The sequence below is a fragment of the Puma concolor genome, chromosome E2 (assembly GCF_028749965.1).
Source record: "Puma concolor isolate L17-30 chromosome E2, mPumCon1.1.hap2, whole genome shotgun sequence".
Classification (NCBI taxonomy): domain Eukaryota; kingdom Metazoa; phylum Chordata; class Mammalia; order Carnivora; family Felidae; genus Puma; species Puma concolor.
The window spans coordinates 61331493-61349758 of NC_141681.1; the positions used below are offsets into that span (position 1 = coordinate 61331493).

The 18266-nt window shown below is 49.0% G+C and overlaps 1 protein-coding gene across 1 annotated transcript; it reads left to right on the plus strand.

Annotated features, from left to right (window-relative positions):
• Window positions 1-1337: 1337 nt before the first annotated feature.
• Window positions 1338-18212, plus strand: LOC112850956 (uncharacterized). Its single transcript, XM_086690822.1, has 6 exons — window positions 1338-1696; window positions 1845-1961; window positions 2922-3330; window positions 4169-4295; window positions 10662-10757; window positions 16228-18212. Exons 3-6 carry the CDS (start codon window positions 3142-3144, stop codon window positions 18072-18074), a joined length of 2259 nt encoding a protein of 752 aa, XP_086546948.1. The 5' UTR covers window positions 1338-1696; window positions 1845-1961; window positions 2922-3141; the 3' UTR covers window positions 18075-18212.
• The last annotated feature ends 54 nt before the right edge of the window (window positions 18213-18266 follow it).

Sequence of the window (18266 nt, forward strand, 5' to 3'; positions counted from 1 at the left end):
ACCCATTTATGTAAGAGCACTACTGATTCTTGTTTCTTTAAAAAACAAATAAACATAAGTACTTACAAGAAATATGTGTGTTGGGGTGCCAGGGTAGCTCAGTCGGTTAAGTCTCTGGCTGGATTTCGGCTCAGGTCACGATCTCTTGGTTCGTGAGATCAAGCCCCGCACTGGGCTAACAGCACAGAGGGTGCTTGGGATTCTCTCTCTCTTTCTGCCCCTCCCTTGCTTGCTCTGTCTCTCTCTCTCTCTCTCTCAAAAGTAAACAAGCATTTAAAAAGAAAGAAATCTGTGTGTTGTGATTCCCTTTTTTACACATGGGGGAAAAATAATGTGGAGGTCTACTCCTTGGTGATGTGTTTAGTAATTGTGACAGAACAGCAGGGCCAAATACACACCCTGTTTCCATTTTTATAACTGTGTGTATATTCATTGGAAGCTGAGTTTTATTTTCTCACCTTGTCACGAGAAAACACACACACACACACACACACAAATAAGTAACCAACGATGACTTTTAAGTTTTTTGTAATATATTCTCGAAGGATTGTTAGCATTCCTAACATGACTGTTGGTTTCTTGTCTGCACCTATTTAATGCCAGGTTGGTTCTGGGTTCGCCCCTGCCCATTCCTTTCTCTATTCTCAGGCTTTTCTTGAGACTGGAGATAACCCTGTTCGCTAACAACTCCCGAATTTGCAGATCCATGCACGACCCCTGGGCCAGCGATGAGACACAGGTGAAAGTGCCGGTGCTCGACCCCTGCGTCCACCTCCGGCCTCGCTCACCAGCGGGCGTCAAGACCCCACAGCACGTGCAGCTGGTGCTGGACAGAGCCCGCGAGGGGCCAGGCGATGCGCATGCGCCGCGTGGGAGGGAGGGCTTCTGGCGTCCGCGTCCTGGCGCTCGCTACTCTTAAGGCTGGTGTGCCCGGCGCCCTCCAGGAGGATCGCGAGGAGGTGAGGAGCACGGGGAAGTCCCGAGCTGAGCCGAAGACCTCGGTCCCCGACGTGTCACGTGCCCCGACCCCGGGCGGACGTCCCGGCCCCCGGAGCCTCGATTTCCCCGGGCACGTGAGGGACCGTTTCGCGCCCGTCCCTCGGCCCCACTGTGAAGATGCAGGTCTGAGGCGGTACTCGGCCTCGCGCACTCTTCCACTGGAGGAGACAGGCTCGGGAAGCTCCCCACCGCCGCTGCTTTCAGGGACAAAACCACAATTCCCAGAAGGCTGTACACCGCGTGTCCGCGCGCGCGCTGGGCCAATGACAGCCCAGGACAGGGGCGTTTCCTGCGGCCCGCCCCGGCGGGGGCGGGACTTCCTGCTCCGTGGAGGCTAACGTCATCCGCCGGTGCCGGGTGGGTCGTACCGGTCTGTGCGGCTTCGAGCAGTGGTGTGCAGGACACCTTTATGAGGCGCGAGCGGAGAAGGCGGTGTGGAGCGTGGGTCTTACCCCCGCGTCCTTGTACGAGCCTGATACCCGCCCCTCATTCTCTATAACGGGGTGTCACGTGAGCGCCTGCTGTCCCTGCAGCCCTGGGCCTCGAGCGCGCTTCACAGCGGGGAAGCTGAGGCTGGGAGTGAGACCGTCAGCCGAGGTCGCCCCGCTCTGGGGCCCCTCGGCCGCCACCCCCTCCCCGGGCCCCGCTCTGTGCACAGGGCCCCACGATGGCGGCGGCGTGGATGGCCCCTGCGCGGGTGAGTGGACGACGCTGTGGGTATTGCAGCCTGTCTGCTGCGGAGAGGGCTCCTGGGCAGCCGGAGGCTAGGAAGCCGTTCGCTTGCCTTTTCTCCCTGTCGTTTGTGTACAGCGCGCGTCGCTAGCTTGCCGTTTTATTGTCCGTAGTCCTGCGGCAGTGCCGGAGTTCCGACAAGTGTTTGGTCAGTGCCTGGAAGGTGAAAGTGATGCTTCCTTCCGCGGGCGTCCGTCACTCACAGATCCAGCCCGCCCGGGGACCTGCAGGTGCCCACCCGGCCCTCCCGCCGACCTCCTCGACCTTGCCTTCTTCCCCGGGGGCGCGGTTCTCCGGACACACCAGCCTGACCATGCTGAGTTCATCCCCCAGCCCTGCCCTGTGCCCGCGATTCTGCCCCTTTGACTCTGGAGGGAGGGAGGGGGGGGGTGTTCCTCTCACATCCTTCTGGCGTCTGCTCAGATGTCACGCATTTGGACAGAACTGTCCCAGCAGTTCAGGCCGAAGTGGCCCCTTCCCTGCTTGCCCATTATCTGGCATTTTTGTGTAGGAAACCTGGCAAAATTAAATAAGGGTTCCTGGTTGAATATGTCTGGGATGTTGTGGGAGCAAAGAGAAAACAGTGGCAGAGGAACCATAATCGCTGGCCTTGGTTAATTTTTGCTGTGGGTTGAAGGGCACACCTAACATTTCACCTCTTTTAATCCTCACCTCCTCTGAGTTAAGTTCTGTTATTATTGCTGTTTTGCATGAAAGCAACTTGAGGCTTAGAGAGTTCAGTTATTTGCCCAAATTCACTGCAGCTCTTTTTTCTTTTTAATGTTTTACTTATGTTTGAGAGAGAGAGAGAGAGTGCGAGCCAGGGAGGGGCAGAGAGGGGGACAGAGGATTCGAAGTAGGGTCCGCGCTGACAGCAGCAAGCCAGATGTGGGGCGCAAACTCACAAACCTTGAGATCATGACCTGAGTTGAAGTCAGGCACTCAACCGGCAGACACCCAGGCGCCCCTCACTGCTGCTCTTAAGTAGCAGAAACAATCAGTGCGTCAGCCACCACAGCCTGTATTTGTACCCCCTTCTGTACAAAACGCATATAGGGATACCTGGCAGTGACACGGAAACATTGCAAGCCAAGCAGGCTTCCTTGGAGTAGGCAGTTTGGGCGGAAGGTGGGAATATGGCATTTCAGCAGGTGGAAGCGTGTGGACAAAAAAAGGTATATTTGTTTCAGGAGTCCCCAGAAGACCTGTGTGATTTCCATGGCCCCCCGTCCCCATCTGTCGAGACCTACCCTGGGAGGGCCAGCCTCTGTGATCATTTGCTGACCGTTCCATCATACACTCTGCCAGGACAGACAGTGGTAAATCGGAGGCTGTTCTCATGGCCGCAGCCTGCTTGCATCGTCCTCAGCAGCTTCCGTTCTCTGGGCCTGAAGTAGTCTTTCCTCAGGGATGGGTGCCGTGAGGACCCAGGCAGGCGGGTTTGAGTTCCGGCAGAGTCGCCAAAGGAAAGGAAAGAAGATTCCAGTAGGAGAAAGAAACAATGGCTCATTGTGGATTCTCCCTGGCAGTCTGAGGAGCAGAAGGCATTGGCACCTGATCCAGGCCCTGCCACTTCCCAAGCAGGTGCCACCACCTCAGGTGACTGTCCTGTAAGGTGGCTGATGATGAGCTCGCTCCTCTGCCCTTGTCCACAGAAATTATGTTCAATGTTTGCCGAAATGAGTGTGACTGGGTATTTATGTGAAATGCTTCACATCTGCATTAACTCCTTTGCTAATGGAGGAGTGTCAAGATTGTGCAGTTAGACCGTAGACCAGAGGGACCTCAGTTCAAGTCCTGCCTCTGCTCATACCACGTGTAAACTTAGGGCCCCGACTGGCATGAGGGTGATAATGATACGACCTCAGGCTGTGGTCAGTCGTCCAGTGCTTCTTTTACGAATATCTTTTTTTCATTAATTTTCAAAACTACTACCACCGAGTGATAATTACTGTATTGACCCAGGAATTGAGGCTCCCAAGGTCACATGCCAGGCAAGTGTTGATTTTAAGAGGATTCACACCTCAGGAGTATGACTTTTGTTCCCTTTAAGGAGACAGGCAGAGCGTCTGCACGAGGCAGGCACACTGTGGAGACCAGTGAGTCTCGGGGATTATTCTGTAATTATCATTGCTGCTGTTTTCAGTGCTCTCCCATTCGTCTGGCGTCTCGGAGCCCTTGCCATGCTGTGTCTCACAGTCCACACAGGAAGGTCCTGACCTTGCGTCATTCTCCCTGGGCTCCCACGCGGGAGGCTCCTGGCTCCCGCGCTGTTGTAATCAAGGCAAAGCAGCATCTCGGAGTCCTTGAGGCCAGCACAGAGCTCAACCCTCAGTGGCCGTTTGGTCTCTCTGCTCCCTCGCCATCAAGAGAGATGGGCTCTGGTTCCCGTCAGTAGCCCTAGGACAAACACAGCTGCCTCTATTTGACTTTTCAGATGCTGGTGACCTTCGACGATGTGGCCGTGACTTTTACCCAGGAGGAGTGGGGGCAGCTGGACCCTGCCCAGAGGACCCTGTACCAGGAGGTGATGCTGGAAACCTGCAGGCTCCTGGTCTCTCTGGGTGAGGCCTCCCTCCTCCTGCCGTGTGGGAGACCCATCACCTCCTTCCCTCCACTCTCTGGCTCCAGGCCTGGCTGGTCGACAAGGCCTCTGTAGCCTGCCTCCCTCCTCCCCACAGCTTCGGTGATTTTCTAGACTCCCCTCTTCCTGCCTGCTCTTCTGTGTGGGAGGGAGGGTGAGGCGAGAACATAGTTGGCTTTTGGTCACAGCCAAAGAAGGGTGTGTTGGGAGGAAATGGGGGTGTCTCACGGAACCCACGGGAAGGAATGCCAGCTGGGCTCCTTGAGGGACTGATCCGGCCACTTCAAGAAGCACGATTATGCCCTGGCTTCTGGGGCTTTCGTCCTGACCTCTCCGTGGGTCTGCTTGTGACTCTGTCTTTTCACAGTGGTTTTTTTCTGCCACAGCTGTTTGGCAGCAGGAAGCGGTCGCCCAGTCCTTGCGGTGTGAGGCCCCACGTTCCGTGTCTCTGCTCTTCTTGTATGCGGATACTGTTCCTCTTCATTCGTTTAATTCTCCCGACATGCCATCTTCGGCAAGTGAGGAAAATAGGGCCACTGCGACGAGTCCCTCTAAAGCTTAACCTGTTCAGGGGCGCCTGGGTGGCGCAGTCGGTTGGGCGTCCGACTTCAGCCAGGTCACGATCTCGCGGTCCGGGAGTTCGAGCCCCGCGTCGGGCTCTGGGCTGATGGCTCAGAGCCTGGAGCCTGTTTCCGATTCTGTGTCTCCCTCTCTCTCTGCCCCTCCCCCGTTCATGCTCTGTCTCTCTCTGTCCCAAAAGTAAATAAAACGTTGAAAAAAAAAAAAAAATTTAAAGCTTAACCTGTTCAGTTTCAAAGACCCCTCTTTGTTGCGAAAAGCTCTCCTGCAGTTTTTGGTGGCACAGGTTCTTTCTTTTGTGAAATGTTGAGGAGAATAGATGCCGTTTTTGTCTGTGCAAGCGTCCCTATTTGACCACACGACTGAGTGGGAGTCCCAATTTTTTGTTTTTAGTGGTTCCTGAAGCGCCGTCTAGCGTCATCAAGTCTGTCTCTCTCTCTGGCCCGTGTTTCCTGAGGATTGAGGCCTCCTGCTCACATCCCCCTGTCACTGTTTCAGCCTCCTTGGGCTGAGGTTGCTGGCCCCACACGGCTGCTTCCTTCTTCGTATAGTGCTTAGGAGACCGGGGTCTGGTGCCAGACCCTTACTGTTCAGTCCCCGCTCTGTGGCTTATGAGCTCTGTGTTTCTGGACCGGGTACTGAACCGCTCTGTGCCTCGTAATCTCAGCTAAAATGAAGTAATATAGCACCTCTGCTTCACAGGGCTGTCGTGAGGGTCAAATGGCTCAGAACAGTGTCTGGTGATACCTTGCGATGTGCGGCTTTAGCGATTGTGACCCTCGCTGCCACCAGTACTGTTCTCATGTCATCATCGTTCTCATTGTCTGGTCTTCACCCTCATACTTGGACTCAGCATCTTCTGGAACAGTGTTGTATAGCTTTGTAGTCAAAGAGGCCAGATGCCAGACACGACTACACAGACCCTGATCCACCTTGGCTCAGCCATTTACCAGTTCCACGGTTTCAGCAAATCTGCCTGATCTCGGTTTCTTCATCTATAAATGGTGCCAGTCACAGTGTTTACTTCGTGTGGAGGCTGTAAGGAAATCCTAAATTAGAATTTTTTATGTTCGCTGGAAGAACAACAGAATCCTTTGCTTAGGACCTAAAAAAGACTTCGCTCAATGAAGACACTTTTGAGTGAAAAGCCTCAATAATTTATTTTATCTTTTTGTGAAGTTTATTCATTTATTTTGAGAAAGAGAGCACAGGAGGGGCAGAGAGAGAGGGAGAGAGAGAGAATCCTAAGCAGGTTCCACCCCATCAGCATGGAGCCCGACGTGGAGCTCAAACTCATGACTGGTGAGATCATGACCTGAGCCGAAATCAAGAGTCAGACATCCAACTGACTGAGCCACCCAGGGACCCACGGCTCAATATTTTAAATATGTCATTTATTTTCTAAGTTAGTACATAAATTTAATTCTATGTTTTAAGAACATACTGCATTTAAATTGCTTGGCACAGTCCCTTGGGATATGGTTACATCCTATAAATATTAGTGTTTTGTTTTAAGTTTATTTTTGAGAGAGTTGGGGAGGGGCAGAGAGAGGGAGAGAGAGAGAATCCCAAGCAGGCTTCACACTGTCAGCATGGAGCATGATTTGGGGCTCAAACTTGAAAACCGTGAGATCATGACCTGAGCCAAAATCCAGAGTCAGACACTTAACTGACTGAGCCACCCAGGTGCCCCTAGTTGTTTTTTTTTTTTTTTTTTTTTTTTGAAGACTTTTTAAAGAGCAATTTCAGGTTCATAGCAAAATTGAGGGATTCCCCATAAACCCCCTTCCTCCACACCTGCACAGCCTCCCACATTATCAACATTTCTCCCAGAGTGGTGCTTTTGTTACAGTCAGTGAACCTACACTGACCTCATAGTCCCCAAAAGTCCATAGTTTACATTAGGGGTCACTCCTTGTGTTGTGCATTCTGTGGGTTTGGACAAATGTGTAATGACAGGTTTCCATCATTATAGTATCATGCAGAGTATTTTCACTGTGCTAAAAATCCTCTTTGCTCTGCCTATTCGTCCCTTCTCCTGCTCCCCTTCATTAGCCCCTCATCTTTTTACTATCCCCATTTGTGTTTTCCATAATGTCTTGTAGTTGGAATCATACAGTATGTAGCCTTTTCAGATTGACTTCTTTCATTTAGTAATGTGCATTTAAGGTTTCTCAGTGTCTTTCTATGGCTTGATAGCTCATTTATTTTTAGTGCTGCATACTCCATTTTCTAGATGTACCACAGTGTATCCATTTACCTGCTGGAGAAAGTCTCAGTTGCTTCCAAATTTTGGCAATTAACTATAAAGCTGTTGTAAATATCCATGTGTAAGCTTTTATGTGGACTTTTGGGGAGATACCAAGGAGTGCAATTGCTGGATCTTATGGTAAAGTTATGTGTACCTTTTTTTTTGTCTTATTACATTTTCTTGTCACATTACCTAATACTTCCAGTATTTTTGTAGATGTTTATCAAGTTCAGGAAATTTCCCCCCATTTCGCTTTTGCTTAGAGTTCTTTTTTTTTCTTATGTATTTTTTAAATTTATTTATTCATTTCAAGAGAAAGAGAGAGAGAGAGAGAGAGAGAGAGAGAGAGAGAACGAGTGGGGGAGAGAGACAGAGAGTCCCAAGCAGACTCTGTGTTGTCAGCACAGAGCCAGATGCAGGGCTCGATCCCAGTAACTGAGATCATGATCTGAGCCAAAGTCAGGAGTCAGACACTTAACCAGCTGAGTCACACAGCCTCCCCAGAGGTTTTTTTTGGTTTTTTTTTGTTTTTTGGTTTTTTTTTAACTCTGAAACATGTATGGATGTTGGATTTTATCAAATGCTTTTCTGCATTATCAATATGATTGTGTGATTTTTCTTCTTTAGCCTGTTGCTCTGATGGATTATGTTAATTGATTTTTAAATTTTGAGTCGGGTTTGTATATCTGGGATAAATCCCACTTGGTTGTGATATATCATCTCTTTATACACTGTTGGGTTTGATTTGTTAATATTTTGTGGAGGATTTTTTTTTTCATCTATGTTCATGAGACATATTGTGTATACTTTTCTGTGATGTCTTTATTTGATATTAGGTAATGCTGGCCTTACATATTGAATTAGGAAATATTCCCTCTGCTTCTGTCTCTGGGAGAGATTGTAGGGAATTGGTATAATTTCTTCTTTCAGGTTTTGGTAGAAGTCACCAGTGCACCCAACTGGGCCTCGTGCTTTGTTTTTTGGAAGGTTATTAACTTTTGATTCAATTTCCTTAATAGATATACACCTACTCGGATTGTCTGTTTCTTCTTGTGTGAGTTTTAGCAGGTTGTGTCTTTCAAGTGATTGGTACATTCATCTCAGTTATTGAATTTGTGAGCATAGAGTGGTTGATGGTATTCTTTTAAAGTCCTTTAAAAATTTTTTTTTTCATGTTTGTTTATTTTTGAGAGACAGAGACAGAGCATAAGCAGGGGAGGGACAGAGAGAGAGGGAGACACAGAATCTGAAGCAGGCTCCAGGCTCCAAGCTGTTAGCAGAGCCCAGCGTGGGGCTCGAACTCACAAAGCACAAGACCATGACCTGAACTAAAGTCAGATGCTTAACTAACTGAGCCACCCAGGCACCCCTTTTAATATCCTATTAATGTCCATAGGATCTGTAATTTGTGTTCTCTCTCATTTTTTTTTTTTTTTTCAGTTAGCCTGGCTAGAGGCTTATCCATTTTAATGATCTTTTTAGAGAACCAGATTTTTGTTTTGTTGATTTTCTCTATTTTCTGTTTTCAGTTTCATTAATTTCCGCTCTAATTCTTGTTTCTTTTGTAGTGTTTACTTAGCACTTAATTTGTTCTTCTAGTTTCCTAAGGTGGAAATTTATATAATTAACTTTAGATCTTTCTTTAAAAAAGATATTTCTATGTTATAAATTTACTGCTAAGCACTGCATTGCTGCGTTCCACAATTTTGCTAAGTTGTATTTTTTATTTTTTTATGTTTATTTGGTTTGAAGTTTTTTGTTGTTTTTTTTTTTCTTCAGTAATCTCTACACTCAACATGGGGCTCAAATTCATGACCCCAAGATCAAGAGTCACATGCTCTTCCAACTGAGCCACAGAGGCATCCTCTATTTTGGTTTTCATTTAGTTCAAAATATTTTTTACTTTCTTGAGATTGCTTCTTAGACCCACATGTTATTTAAAAATGTGCTGTTTAATCTTTACCTATTTGGGGATTTTCCAGTTATCTTTCTGTTATTAATTTCTAGTTAATTACTTTGTGGTCTGAGAGCAGACATTGTATGATTTCTGTTCTTTTTAAATTTTGGTTAAGGTGTGCTTTATGGCCCACAATATGATCTGTTATGGTGAATGTCCCATGTGAGAGAAGAATGTGTATTCTGTTTTGGGATGCAGTAGTCTACAGATGTCAGTTATATCCAGGTAATTGATGGGATTGTTCAGTCAACTATGGCATTATTAATTGTCTGCCTGTTGGATCTGTCCATTACTTTTTTTTTTTTTTTTAAGTTTATGTATTATTTACTTTGGGAGAGAGACAGCGGGGCAGAGAGAGAGGGAGAGAGAGAGAATCTCAAGCAGGCTTCACACTGGCAACGCAGAGCCTGACACGGGGCTCAAAATCCTGAAACTGCGAGATCATGACCTGAGCAGAAACCAAGAGTCGGACACTCAACCAACTAAGTCACCCAGGCGCCCCGGATCTGTCCATTTCTGGTAGAGGAGTAGTGTAGTCTCCAACTTTGATAGGGGATTCATCTATTTCTCCTTGTCATTCTATCAGTTTTTGCCTCATATAGGTTGATGGCAGACACATACAGATTAAGGAATTTTATGTCTTCTTAGCAAACTAACCCGTTTATCATTACATAATGCTTTCTTCATCCCTGGTAATTTTCCTTGCTTTGAGGTCTGCCCTGTCTGAAATTAATACAGGTCTGCCTGCTTTCTTTGGACTAGTGTTAGCGTATTCTGATAACGTATTAGTATATTTTCCTCCATCCATTTACTTTCAACATGTATCTTTTTATTTACAGTGGGTTTTTTATAGACGATCTATAGTTGGGTCTTATTTTTTTTATCCATTCTGACCATCTCTGTCTTATAATTGGAGCATTTAGAAAAAAAAACAGACGATCCAAGTGATATTGATACAGAGGGGTTAATATTTACCATATCTGTCACTGTATTCTATTTGTTGTCCTTATTCCTGTATTTGCATTCTAGTCTTTCTGCCTGGAATAACCTATCTCTCTGCTCAGAGTACCCAGCCACTCTGCCTACCTGACTGTCTATGATCAGAGATGCCACTGGTGAAATAAACCTACTAGGTGGGGTGCCATCATCCTGGGAAGTGTTTAAAATCTCCTGATGCCCAGGCCTCACCCCAGATATTTTGTGTAAATTAGGCAGTAGTAGCAGCGAAGCTCACCAGGTATTGGCTGACGCACAGGGAGGTCGAGGCCCCTGACTGGATTAATTAGAAAGCACCTTCAGGAGATAGGTCTAAACAGCATTGCGATTCTACAGGATGGGGATCAAAGGGAATTGGTGCATTCTGTGGAGCCGATGCTAATGTCTACAGTCTTTGGGGCCCAATGACAGTGTTTTATGCAGCTGGTTTCCAGGTCACATCATTTTATTTGCATGGATGGGAGCAGCTTCATTCTGAGGCCTTCTCCAAATTCTGATGTCCCAGTCTAGATTTATTTCTTCTCACCAGAATCTCCACGTCCTCTTTCTTTCTCCGTAAACAGGCTGTCCTCTACCCAAACCAGAGCAGATCTACCCACTGGAGCGGAGCCCAGAGTTATGGACACTGCAGAGAGGCCTCTCCTCTAGCAATTGCCCAGGTGGGTGCCAACAGCTGGCCAGGTGGGGGTCCTGGCAGCTTGTAGACGGCAGAGTAGACTGTCCCTGGAGTTTGTGGAAGTTTTACTGTTGTGGCCTCTCTCAAGGCTTAGGATGCACGGAGCCTTGTAATCTGAGGTCTTTCCACCCGTTCCCGGCACCCCATCACAATGTCCAGCACTCCTGGGGAGGTGTGGGGCCTATTAAGTAAGAAGTTCGGGCTCTTGGCTTTGGTTGCTTGGGCTTAAAAACTAGCTGTGACATGCCACAACCCTGTGGCCACAAGAAAGGTGCGTCATCTCACAGTGCCTTCATGTAAGTTCAGCCACTGTAACCCAGCTGCTCTAACAGGTGTATTCCAGAATCTTGGGGGCTCAGCATATGAAAAGTACTTTTCTCACCGAAGGACTGTGTGGGTCCACCTGTAGCTGTGTGACACATAGTTACTCAGGGACCCAGCTACCTCCTGTCGTCAACATGAGACTTTCGGGTTGTCCTGCCTCCTTCCAGCTAGCAGAGGGGAAATCAGAGAAGAAAGGGAGGTGTCATACCCACTATTTCTCCTCACATTCGATCTGGCTGCACTTCGGTGCCTGGCTCTGGGAAATGAGGCTGAGCTGTGTGTCCATGGAGAGGAGCCAATGGTTTGGTGAGTGTAGTCTGCTCCTGAAAACTGCTAGCAATAATAGTTTCTATATCACTGGATTGTTTGAGGACGTACCAGATTGCATGTGACGCTGGTTCACACTGGCCCTGACCTACAGGGCATGAATGGCTCAGCAAAGGTAAGCTGTTAGTGCTACTTACGTCACAGTATGAGTCCTCGTGAATAATGATAGTAGTTCAAGTTGCCTTCTGAAGTGCAAGGAGACTAGCTGTCCTCTGCGTCTCACCCTTTCCCACCTTCTCCACCATTCTCCAAGGGTCCATTAGACACTCAGAAGCACTCCTGGGCTCCATATCTTAGCACCCCTCCTGTTCGCTTAAGCTTCAAGGTAACACTTCACCAACACTTCACCTCTTCCCCAAATGTGGGCCACTGAGGCCCTCGGGACATCAAGTGTGCTGACTGGTGCCACCGCAGAGCCAGGCTCTCCCCTCTCGTGGTCCCTTGGTCTATTCAGCCCTTCAGAGTCTGTTCCACACCTTCGCCCATGTCCCCGGTCTCACGTCTGCGAATGTGCAAAAGACACTTCAGCTCACCATGCCTGAAGGGGAGCTCTTGATTTTTCCCTCTCCTCCCACCTCCCGTGCAGGTCAGAAGGCTGGGTGCCACTTTAAGTCACTCCTCAACCCTTCCGTCTCCACCAGCCCCCACATCCAGACATCCTGTCCATTTCACGCACGCGTCTCCACTGCCTCCCCTGCTACCCCTGACCTGTCCCCACACACCTAAGTCCAGCCGGTCTTCCTACGTCTGCTGCATGCCTCTGATCTGTGCTGCCTCCCACACTGGCTCCCCCAGCCACTTGGACCTTGTTTTAGACCTTCGCCGGCCCCCCCACCCACCAGTGATGTCTCAGCACATTTTCATGGTGAAAGTCGTCTGTGTTCTTCTGTTGCTTGATCTCCAACCCTTATACATGGATAGAAATCTCTGTGTGAACCTCCCCATCCTGCCCCCTCGTGGAGCTCGACCTTAGTTCCTGCACTAAGTCCAGATCACACCTTTTTAGGGCACTTGCTTCTTCACGTATTTTCTGCCTCTTCAACTTTATCTAATCTCTGCTCAACATAAAAATATGCTCGGTTGCCTCACACTTAGGGAAAGTAAATTACAAAGGCTTATGCCTCTCCCGTGTCTGCACACTGGCATCAACTCCACTTTCCCTGTATAACCAATCTTGGAAAAGTTGTCTCATTCTTTTTTTTTTTTTTTTAAATGTGTATTCATTTTTTGAGAGAGAGAGAGACAGAGCACGAGCGGGGGAAGGGGCAGAGAGAGAGGGAGACACAGAGTCTGAAGCAGATTCCAGGCTCTGAGCTGTCAGCACAGAGCCTGACATGGGGCTCGAACCCATGAACAGTGAGATTGTGACCTGAGCCAAAGTCGGATGCTTAACCAACTGAGCCACCCAGGTGCCCCAAAGTTGTCTCATTCTTGCGAGAGATGTCTACATTTTTGTTTCATACCTCCCATTAATGATTATTTTCTTGAACTTTTTGAATGAGATATAACTCATAAGCTGTGTTGCTTAAAAGCCTTAAGAGGTCAGCTTGACGAATCTTTGTATACGTATAAACCCACATCACCACCGTTACGCTAATATATACCACAGTGCCCCTGATCTGTGGTTTCGCTTTCTGCGGTTTCAGTTACCCGTGGGCAACCACGGTCCAAAAGCAGGTGATGGTCCTTCTGATATATCAGTAGAAGGTCAATAGTAGCCTAATGCTGTGTCACACGCCTGCGTCATTCACCTCCCTTCGTCTCCTCATGTGGGCGTTTTATCATCTCACAGCACCACAAGAAGGGTGAGTGGCGTACAATAAGATATTTTCGGATAGAGACCACATTCGTGTAACTTTTATTCCAGCGTTTGTTAAAATTGTTCTATTTTATTATTAGTTTTTTTGTTAATCTCTTATGTGCCAAATGTATAAATTAAACTTTAGGTATGTATGTACAGGGACAAAACATAGTATATACAGGATTGATACTACCCATCATTTCAGGGACCCACGGGGGGTCTTGGTACGAATCCCCCGCAGATAAGGGGGGCCAATGTAGAATATCTCCAGCACCTTATCAGGGTCTCATGCCCTCGACAGCCCCTTCCGTGAGGTAGCCCCTGTTTAGACCATCAGCATAGATTTGAGTGTTGAACCCACTGTGTGCTGTCGGTATATCTATCTCTTGATCATCATTATGTCTGTGAGATTCTTTTCATGTGGTTGCATATAGTTGGAGTTTTTCACAGTCGACACAGTGTGATGTCTCATTGTGTGAAAAACTGCCCTTTATCCCTTCCCCTCTTGACAGGCATTGCTGTTGTTTTCAACTTCCTGCTGCCGAGGATATTCTTGTCATGTGTTTCGGTGCCAAGAGGCACTGATTTCTGTGAGGAACGGACTCTGGTATGTTTCTGGGTCAGGTTGGCTCAATTGGAAACTGCCAGGCAGTTCTGCAGAATGGTGCCCCCTTTCACATTCCCGCCATTTGCGTATGAAAGTGCCAACATTGTCCTCTTCGCTCTTTGAGGCCCCGTGGGGGGTTCCTCTGAACCACAGCACGGGAAAATGTTCCTTAGGAAAATATTCCTTACACGGTCACTGCTTTGCTCCCAGTTTCCAAATATGGCAGCGACCATCGACCATCAGGATAATGGGTAACGGCCCGCAGTTTACTGAACGCCCCGCAGGGGCCGGCATTGTGCCCGGCGTTTCACAGGTCTTGTCTCAATTCAGCCTTCAGGGCGGCCTTTGAGGCAGAAGCTGAGCCTGTCAGTGCTTTAGACGAGATTGAGATGGGAGCAGCTAAGTAACTTGTGCCATATCTGCTCACTTGGTGCAGGCAGGACGTGAGCCAGGATGTGGGCCAGGCGTTCTGGCTCCAGAGCAGACACTTAAACTCCATGCTGTGTGAGCTTGTTGTGTGGCACGCTTTTCTGATTGTGTCGTGGGCATCCGGCCTTCTTGGGGTCTCTGCCCCTGATCTCCCGGGACCTATCTTGTCTCCTTACTCTGGTGGCCTCTTTAATGTTGGCTCATTACGCCTCTCTTGGACCATGCTCCCCGCACTCCCAAGTGGGGAAGGGACAGAGAGAGAGGGGGACAGAGATCTAAAGCAGGCTCTGTGCTGATAGCAGAGGGCCCAGTGCAGGGCTCGAACTCACAAACAAGATCATGACCTGGGCCCAAGTCAGACACTTAACTGACTGAGCCACCCAGGTGACCCATGGACCGTTCTTTTTATTCTTCAATACCCTCCAGGGTTAATATGTACATTCTTACACTGTCAGTTTACATACTTCCTAATTAGGTCCCAGATGTATGTTATGGGACTAACCCATGATAAACAATTAGAGCTAATGGGGGTTACGTTTTGCTCAGTGTCTGGCACCAGACTGAACATGGTCCACATAGCAAACATGGCAAATGCAGGATTTCACTCCATCCTCATGGAGTCCTACAGTCCAGGCTCTTTTTTTAGCTTTATTCTTGAGAAGACAAAATGAGGGCTGAAGGAATTTGAGTGCCGTGGGAGGTACCACGGAGCTAATACTGCGTTCCTGTGGGGCTTGGGCCTAGGGTTTCTGTGGTCCAAGACCATGATCTTTTTTTTTTTTTTTTTAACGTTTATTTATTTTTGAGAGAGAGACAGAGCATGAGCGGGGGTGGGGGGGGCAGAGAGAGAGAGAGAGAGAGGGAGACACAGAATCCGAATTAGGCTCCAGGCTCTGAGCTGTCAGCACAGAGCCCAATGCGGGGCTGGAACCCATGAACTGAGATCATGACCTGAGCCGAACAAAGTCAGATGCCCAACCGACTGAGCCACCCAGGCGCCCCCCCAAGACCATGATCTTAACCGTAATACTGCTGTGATCTCTAACTTTTGTTAAAGTGGACCTCAGGTACAAATTGCAATTAATCCTAAACCTTGGCTTATGACACACTGTCCTCACTGATTCATGAATGACCTTGATTAATTGATGTATTACTCAAGGTATTTGCTCATTCATTTCTTTTGAAAATAACGTACTTAACATCACTGAACTGAAGAACGAGAACATTGCTCACACCTGCTGTCTAGGTGGTCTGCACTGCTGTAACGAGACTGGCAGCTTTAACAACAAACGTTTGTTATCCACGGTTCTGGAGGCTGGAAGTTTAAGATCCGGGTGCTGGCAGATCTGATGTGTGGTGAGGGCCCTCTTCCTGGTTTGCAGATGGCGGTCTCTCTGTCCTCACACGGTAGACGCTCTTGTGTCTCCCCTTGCGAGGACACCAATCCTGTGTCGGGGGCTGTACTCTCACAGGCCCATCTCTGGCGTGCTGCACTCCCTGAGTCTCGGAACACTCTGCCTTTGTTCATTCTGTTAACCGAGGCCGAAATGGTGTTCCCACTCTCTCTGTCCGGCAGCTTCTAGCTCTCCCTGTGCGGGAAGCTTCCCTGACCTCTTCCTGGCTGCTGCATGGGCTGCCTCAGGTGCTCCTATCCTGGCCTCTTATAGCACCTGCAGGTGTTCTTGCTTGGAGCAAACCCAGCACACACGCGACATTACTCTGTCTGCCCGTCCCTAGTCTCCAGACACTCTGTCTCCCATCGGTTCTCTCCCTCTGGATTTCCTCTCAAAGGTTTCAAGAGTTCAGGATCCAAAAAGAAAGAAATTGTAAACGGGGTTTCCGAGATTGGAAAACATGGGAGGTGCTGAGCCACTGTTTCCATTTTCTTACTCCCACTGAAATGGCAATTTTGCTTTTCTGTGTTGCCATCTCTAATAGGCCCTTCTGTGTATTGTATTCCCTTAGGTGACAATATAAAACCTGAGACCACCGAGCCTTCCCCTTCTCACCTTGCCTTGTCTGAGGAAACCTCACCACGGGAGCAAATGACTTCACGAGCCCCAGGGTACTCCCAGCTTGGGCAAGGCAAGAGTCAGGATAGGCCATCAGAAATGCTGGAAGGCCAGTTGGAACCAGGAACAGACCCCCTGATGGAAAAGCTCCCTGGAAACACGAAGCCCGAACATGATGGTTTAGGGACAGATGATAGTCTACACTCAAGGATTGTACAGGAGCTGATCCCTGTGGGACATGTCCTCCATGAACGTGACTCACGGGGACCACTGAAAGATCCCTTGATTCGTGAAGGGAGACGTCCCTATAAGTGTGCGGAATGCGGGAAAGTGTTTACCAAGAACTGCTTTCTTGTTCGACATGAGCAGGTTCACACTGGAGTGAAGCCCTATGAATGCACCGAGTGCGGGAAAACTTTTAGCAAGAGCACACACCTCCTCCAGCACCACATGATCCACACGGGGGAGAGGCCCTACGAGTGCATGGAGTGCGGGAAGGCCTTCAACCGCAGGTCGCACCTCACGAGGCACCAGCGGATTCACACTGGGGAGAAGCCTTATAAGTGCAGTGAGTGTGGAAAGGCCTTCACCCACCGCTCCAATTTAGTCTTGCATAACAGGAGCCACACTGGAGAGAAACCCTTTGTGTGCAAAGAATGTGGAAAAGCCTTCCGAGATAAGACAGGTTTCCTTCGACACTACATCATCCACACAGGAGAGAAGCCCTTCGAGTGCCTGGAGTGTGGGAAGGCCTTCAACCGCCGCTCACATCTCACGTGGCACCAGCAGATTCACAGTGGAGTGAGACCCTTTGAATGCAACGAATGTGGGAAAGCCTTTTGCGACAGCACAGACCTCATTCAGCACTATGTCATCCACACGGGGGAGAAGCCCTACAAGTGCCTGGAGTGTGGGAAGGCCTTCTACCGCCGGTCACACCTCAAGCAGCACCAGCGGAGTCACACCGGCGAGAAGCCCTATGTGTGCACTGAGTGCGGAAAGGCCTTCACCCACTGCTCCACTTTCATCTTGCACAAAAGGGCCCACACCGGAGAAAAACCCTACGAGTGCAAAGAATGCGGGAAAGCCTTTAGCAATCGGTCAGACCTCATCCGACACTTCAGCATCCACACTGAGGAGAAGCCCTACGAGTGCATGGAGTGCGGGAAGGCCTTCAACCGCCGCTCATACCTCACGAGGCACCAGCGGATTCACAGTGGAGAGAAGCCCTATGAGTGCGTGCAGTGTGGCAAAGCCTTTTGCCAGAGGGCAAACCTCATTCGACACGCCATCATCCACACCGGGGAGAAGCCCTATGAGTGCAGTGAGTGTGGAAAGGCCTTCACCTACTGCTACACTTTCATCTTGCACAAAAGGGCCCACATTGGAGAAAAACCTTTTGAGTGCAAACAATGTGGGAAAGCCTTTAGCACTAGGAAGGACCTCATCCGACATGTCAGCATTCACGCTGGGGAGAAGCCCTTCGAGTGCTCTGAGTGTGGGAAGGCCTTCAACCGCCGCTCGGGGCTCACGAGGCACCAGCGGATTCACAGTGGAGAGAAACCCTATGAATGTGTCGAGTGTGGGAAATCCTTCTGCTGGAGCACAAGCCTCATCCGACACACCGTCATCCACACCGGGGAGAAGCCCTATGAATGCAGCGAGTGTGGAAAGGCCTTCAGTCGTAGCTCCTCCCTCACTCAGCATCAGAGGATTCATACTGGGAGACACCCCGTCAGTGGCAGCGCAGCAGAAGTGGGGAGACCCTTCACGAGCGGGCAGTCCTTGGTCACCCTCTAAGTGCTCCACAGGGGAAAGACTTTTGAATGTAGCCACTGAGGAAACCTCTTCTTCAGAATCTGATCATTCATACCAAAGAGAAACCCTTCTGTTGGAGGATATCGGTTGTCATCTGAGGAGTCATACTGGAAATTCACCCAGCCTAGAGCCTTATTCTACATCTGAGAACTCCTCCAAGAGCATGATCCAGTC

Excerpts from the sequence above, each read along its gene's own strand:
- LOC112850956 (XM_086690822.1), top strand. The coding sequence starts at position 3,142 with ATGGGTGCCGTGAGGACCCAGGCAGGCGGGTTTGAGTTCCGGCAGAGT. Across the intron at positions 3,331-4,168 it reads AGCAGGTGCCACCACCTCAG|ATGCTGGTGACCTTCGACGA; the intron begins GTGACTGTCCTG and ends TTGACTTTTCAG. Across the intron at positions 10,758-16,227 it reads CTCCTCTAGCAATTGCCCAG|GTGACAATATAAAACCTGAG; the intron begins GTGGGTGCCAAC and ends GTATTCCCTTAG.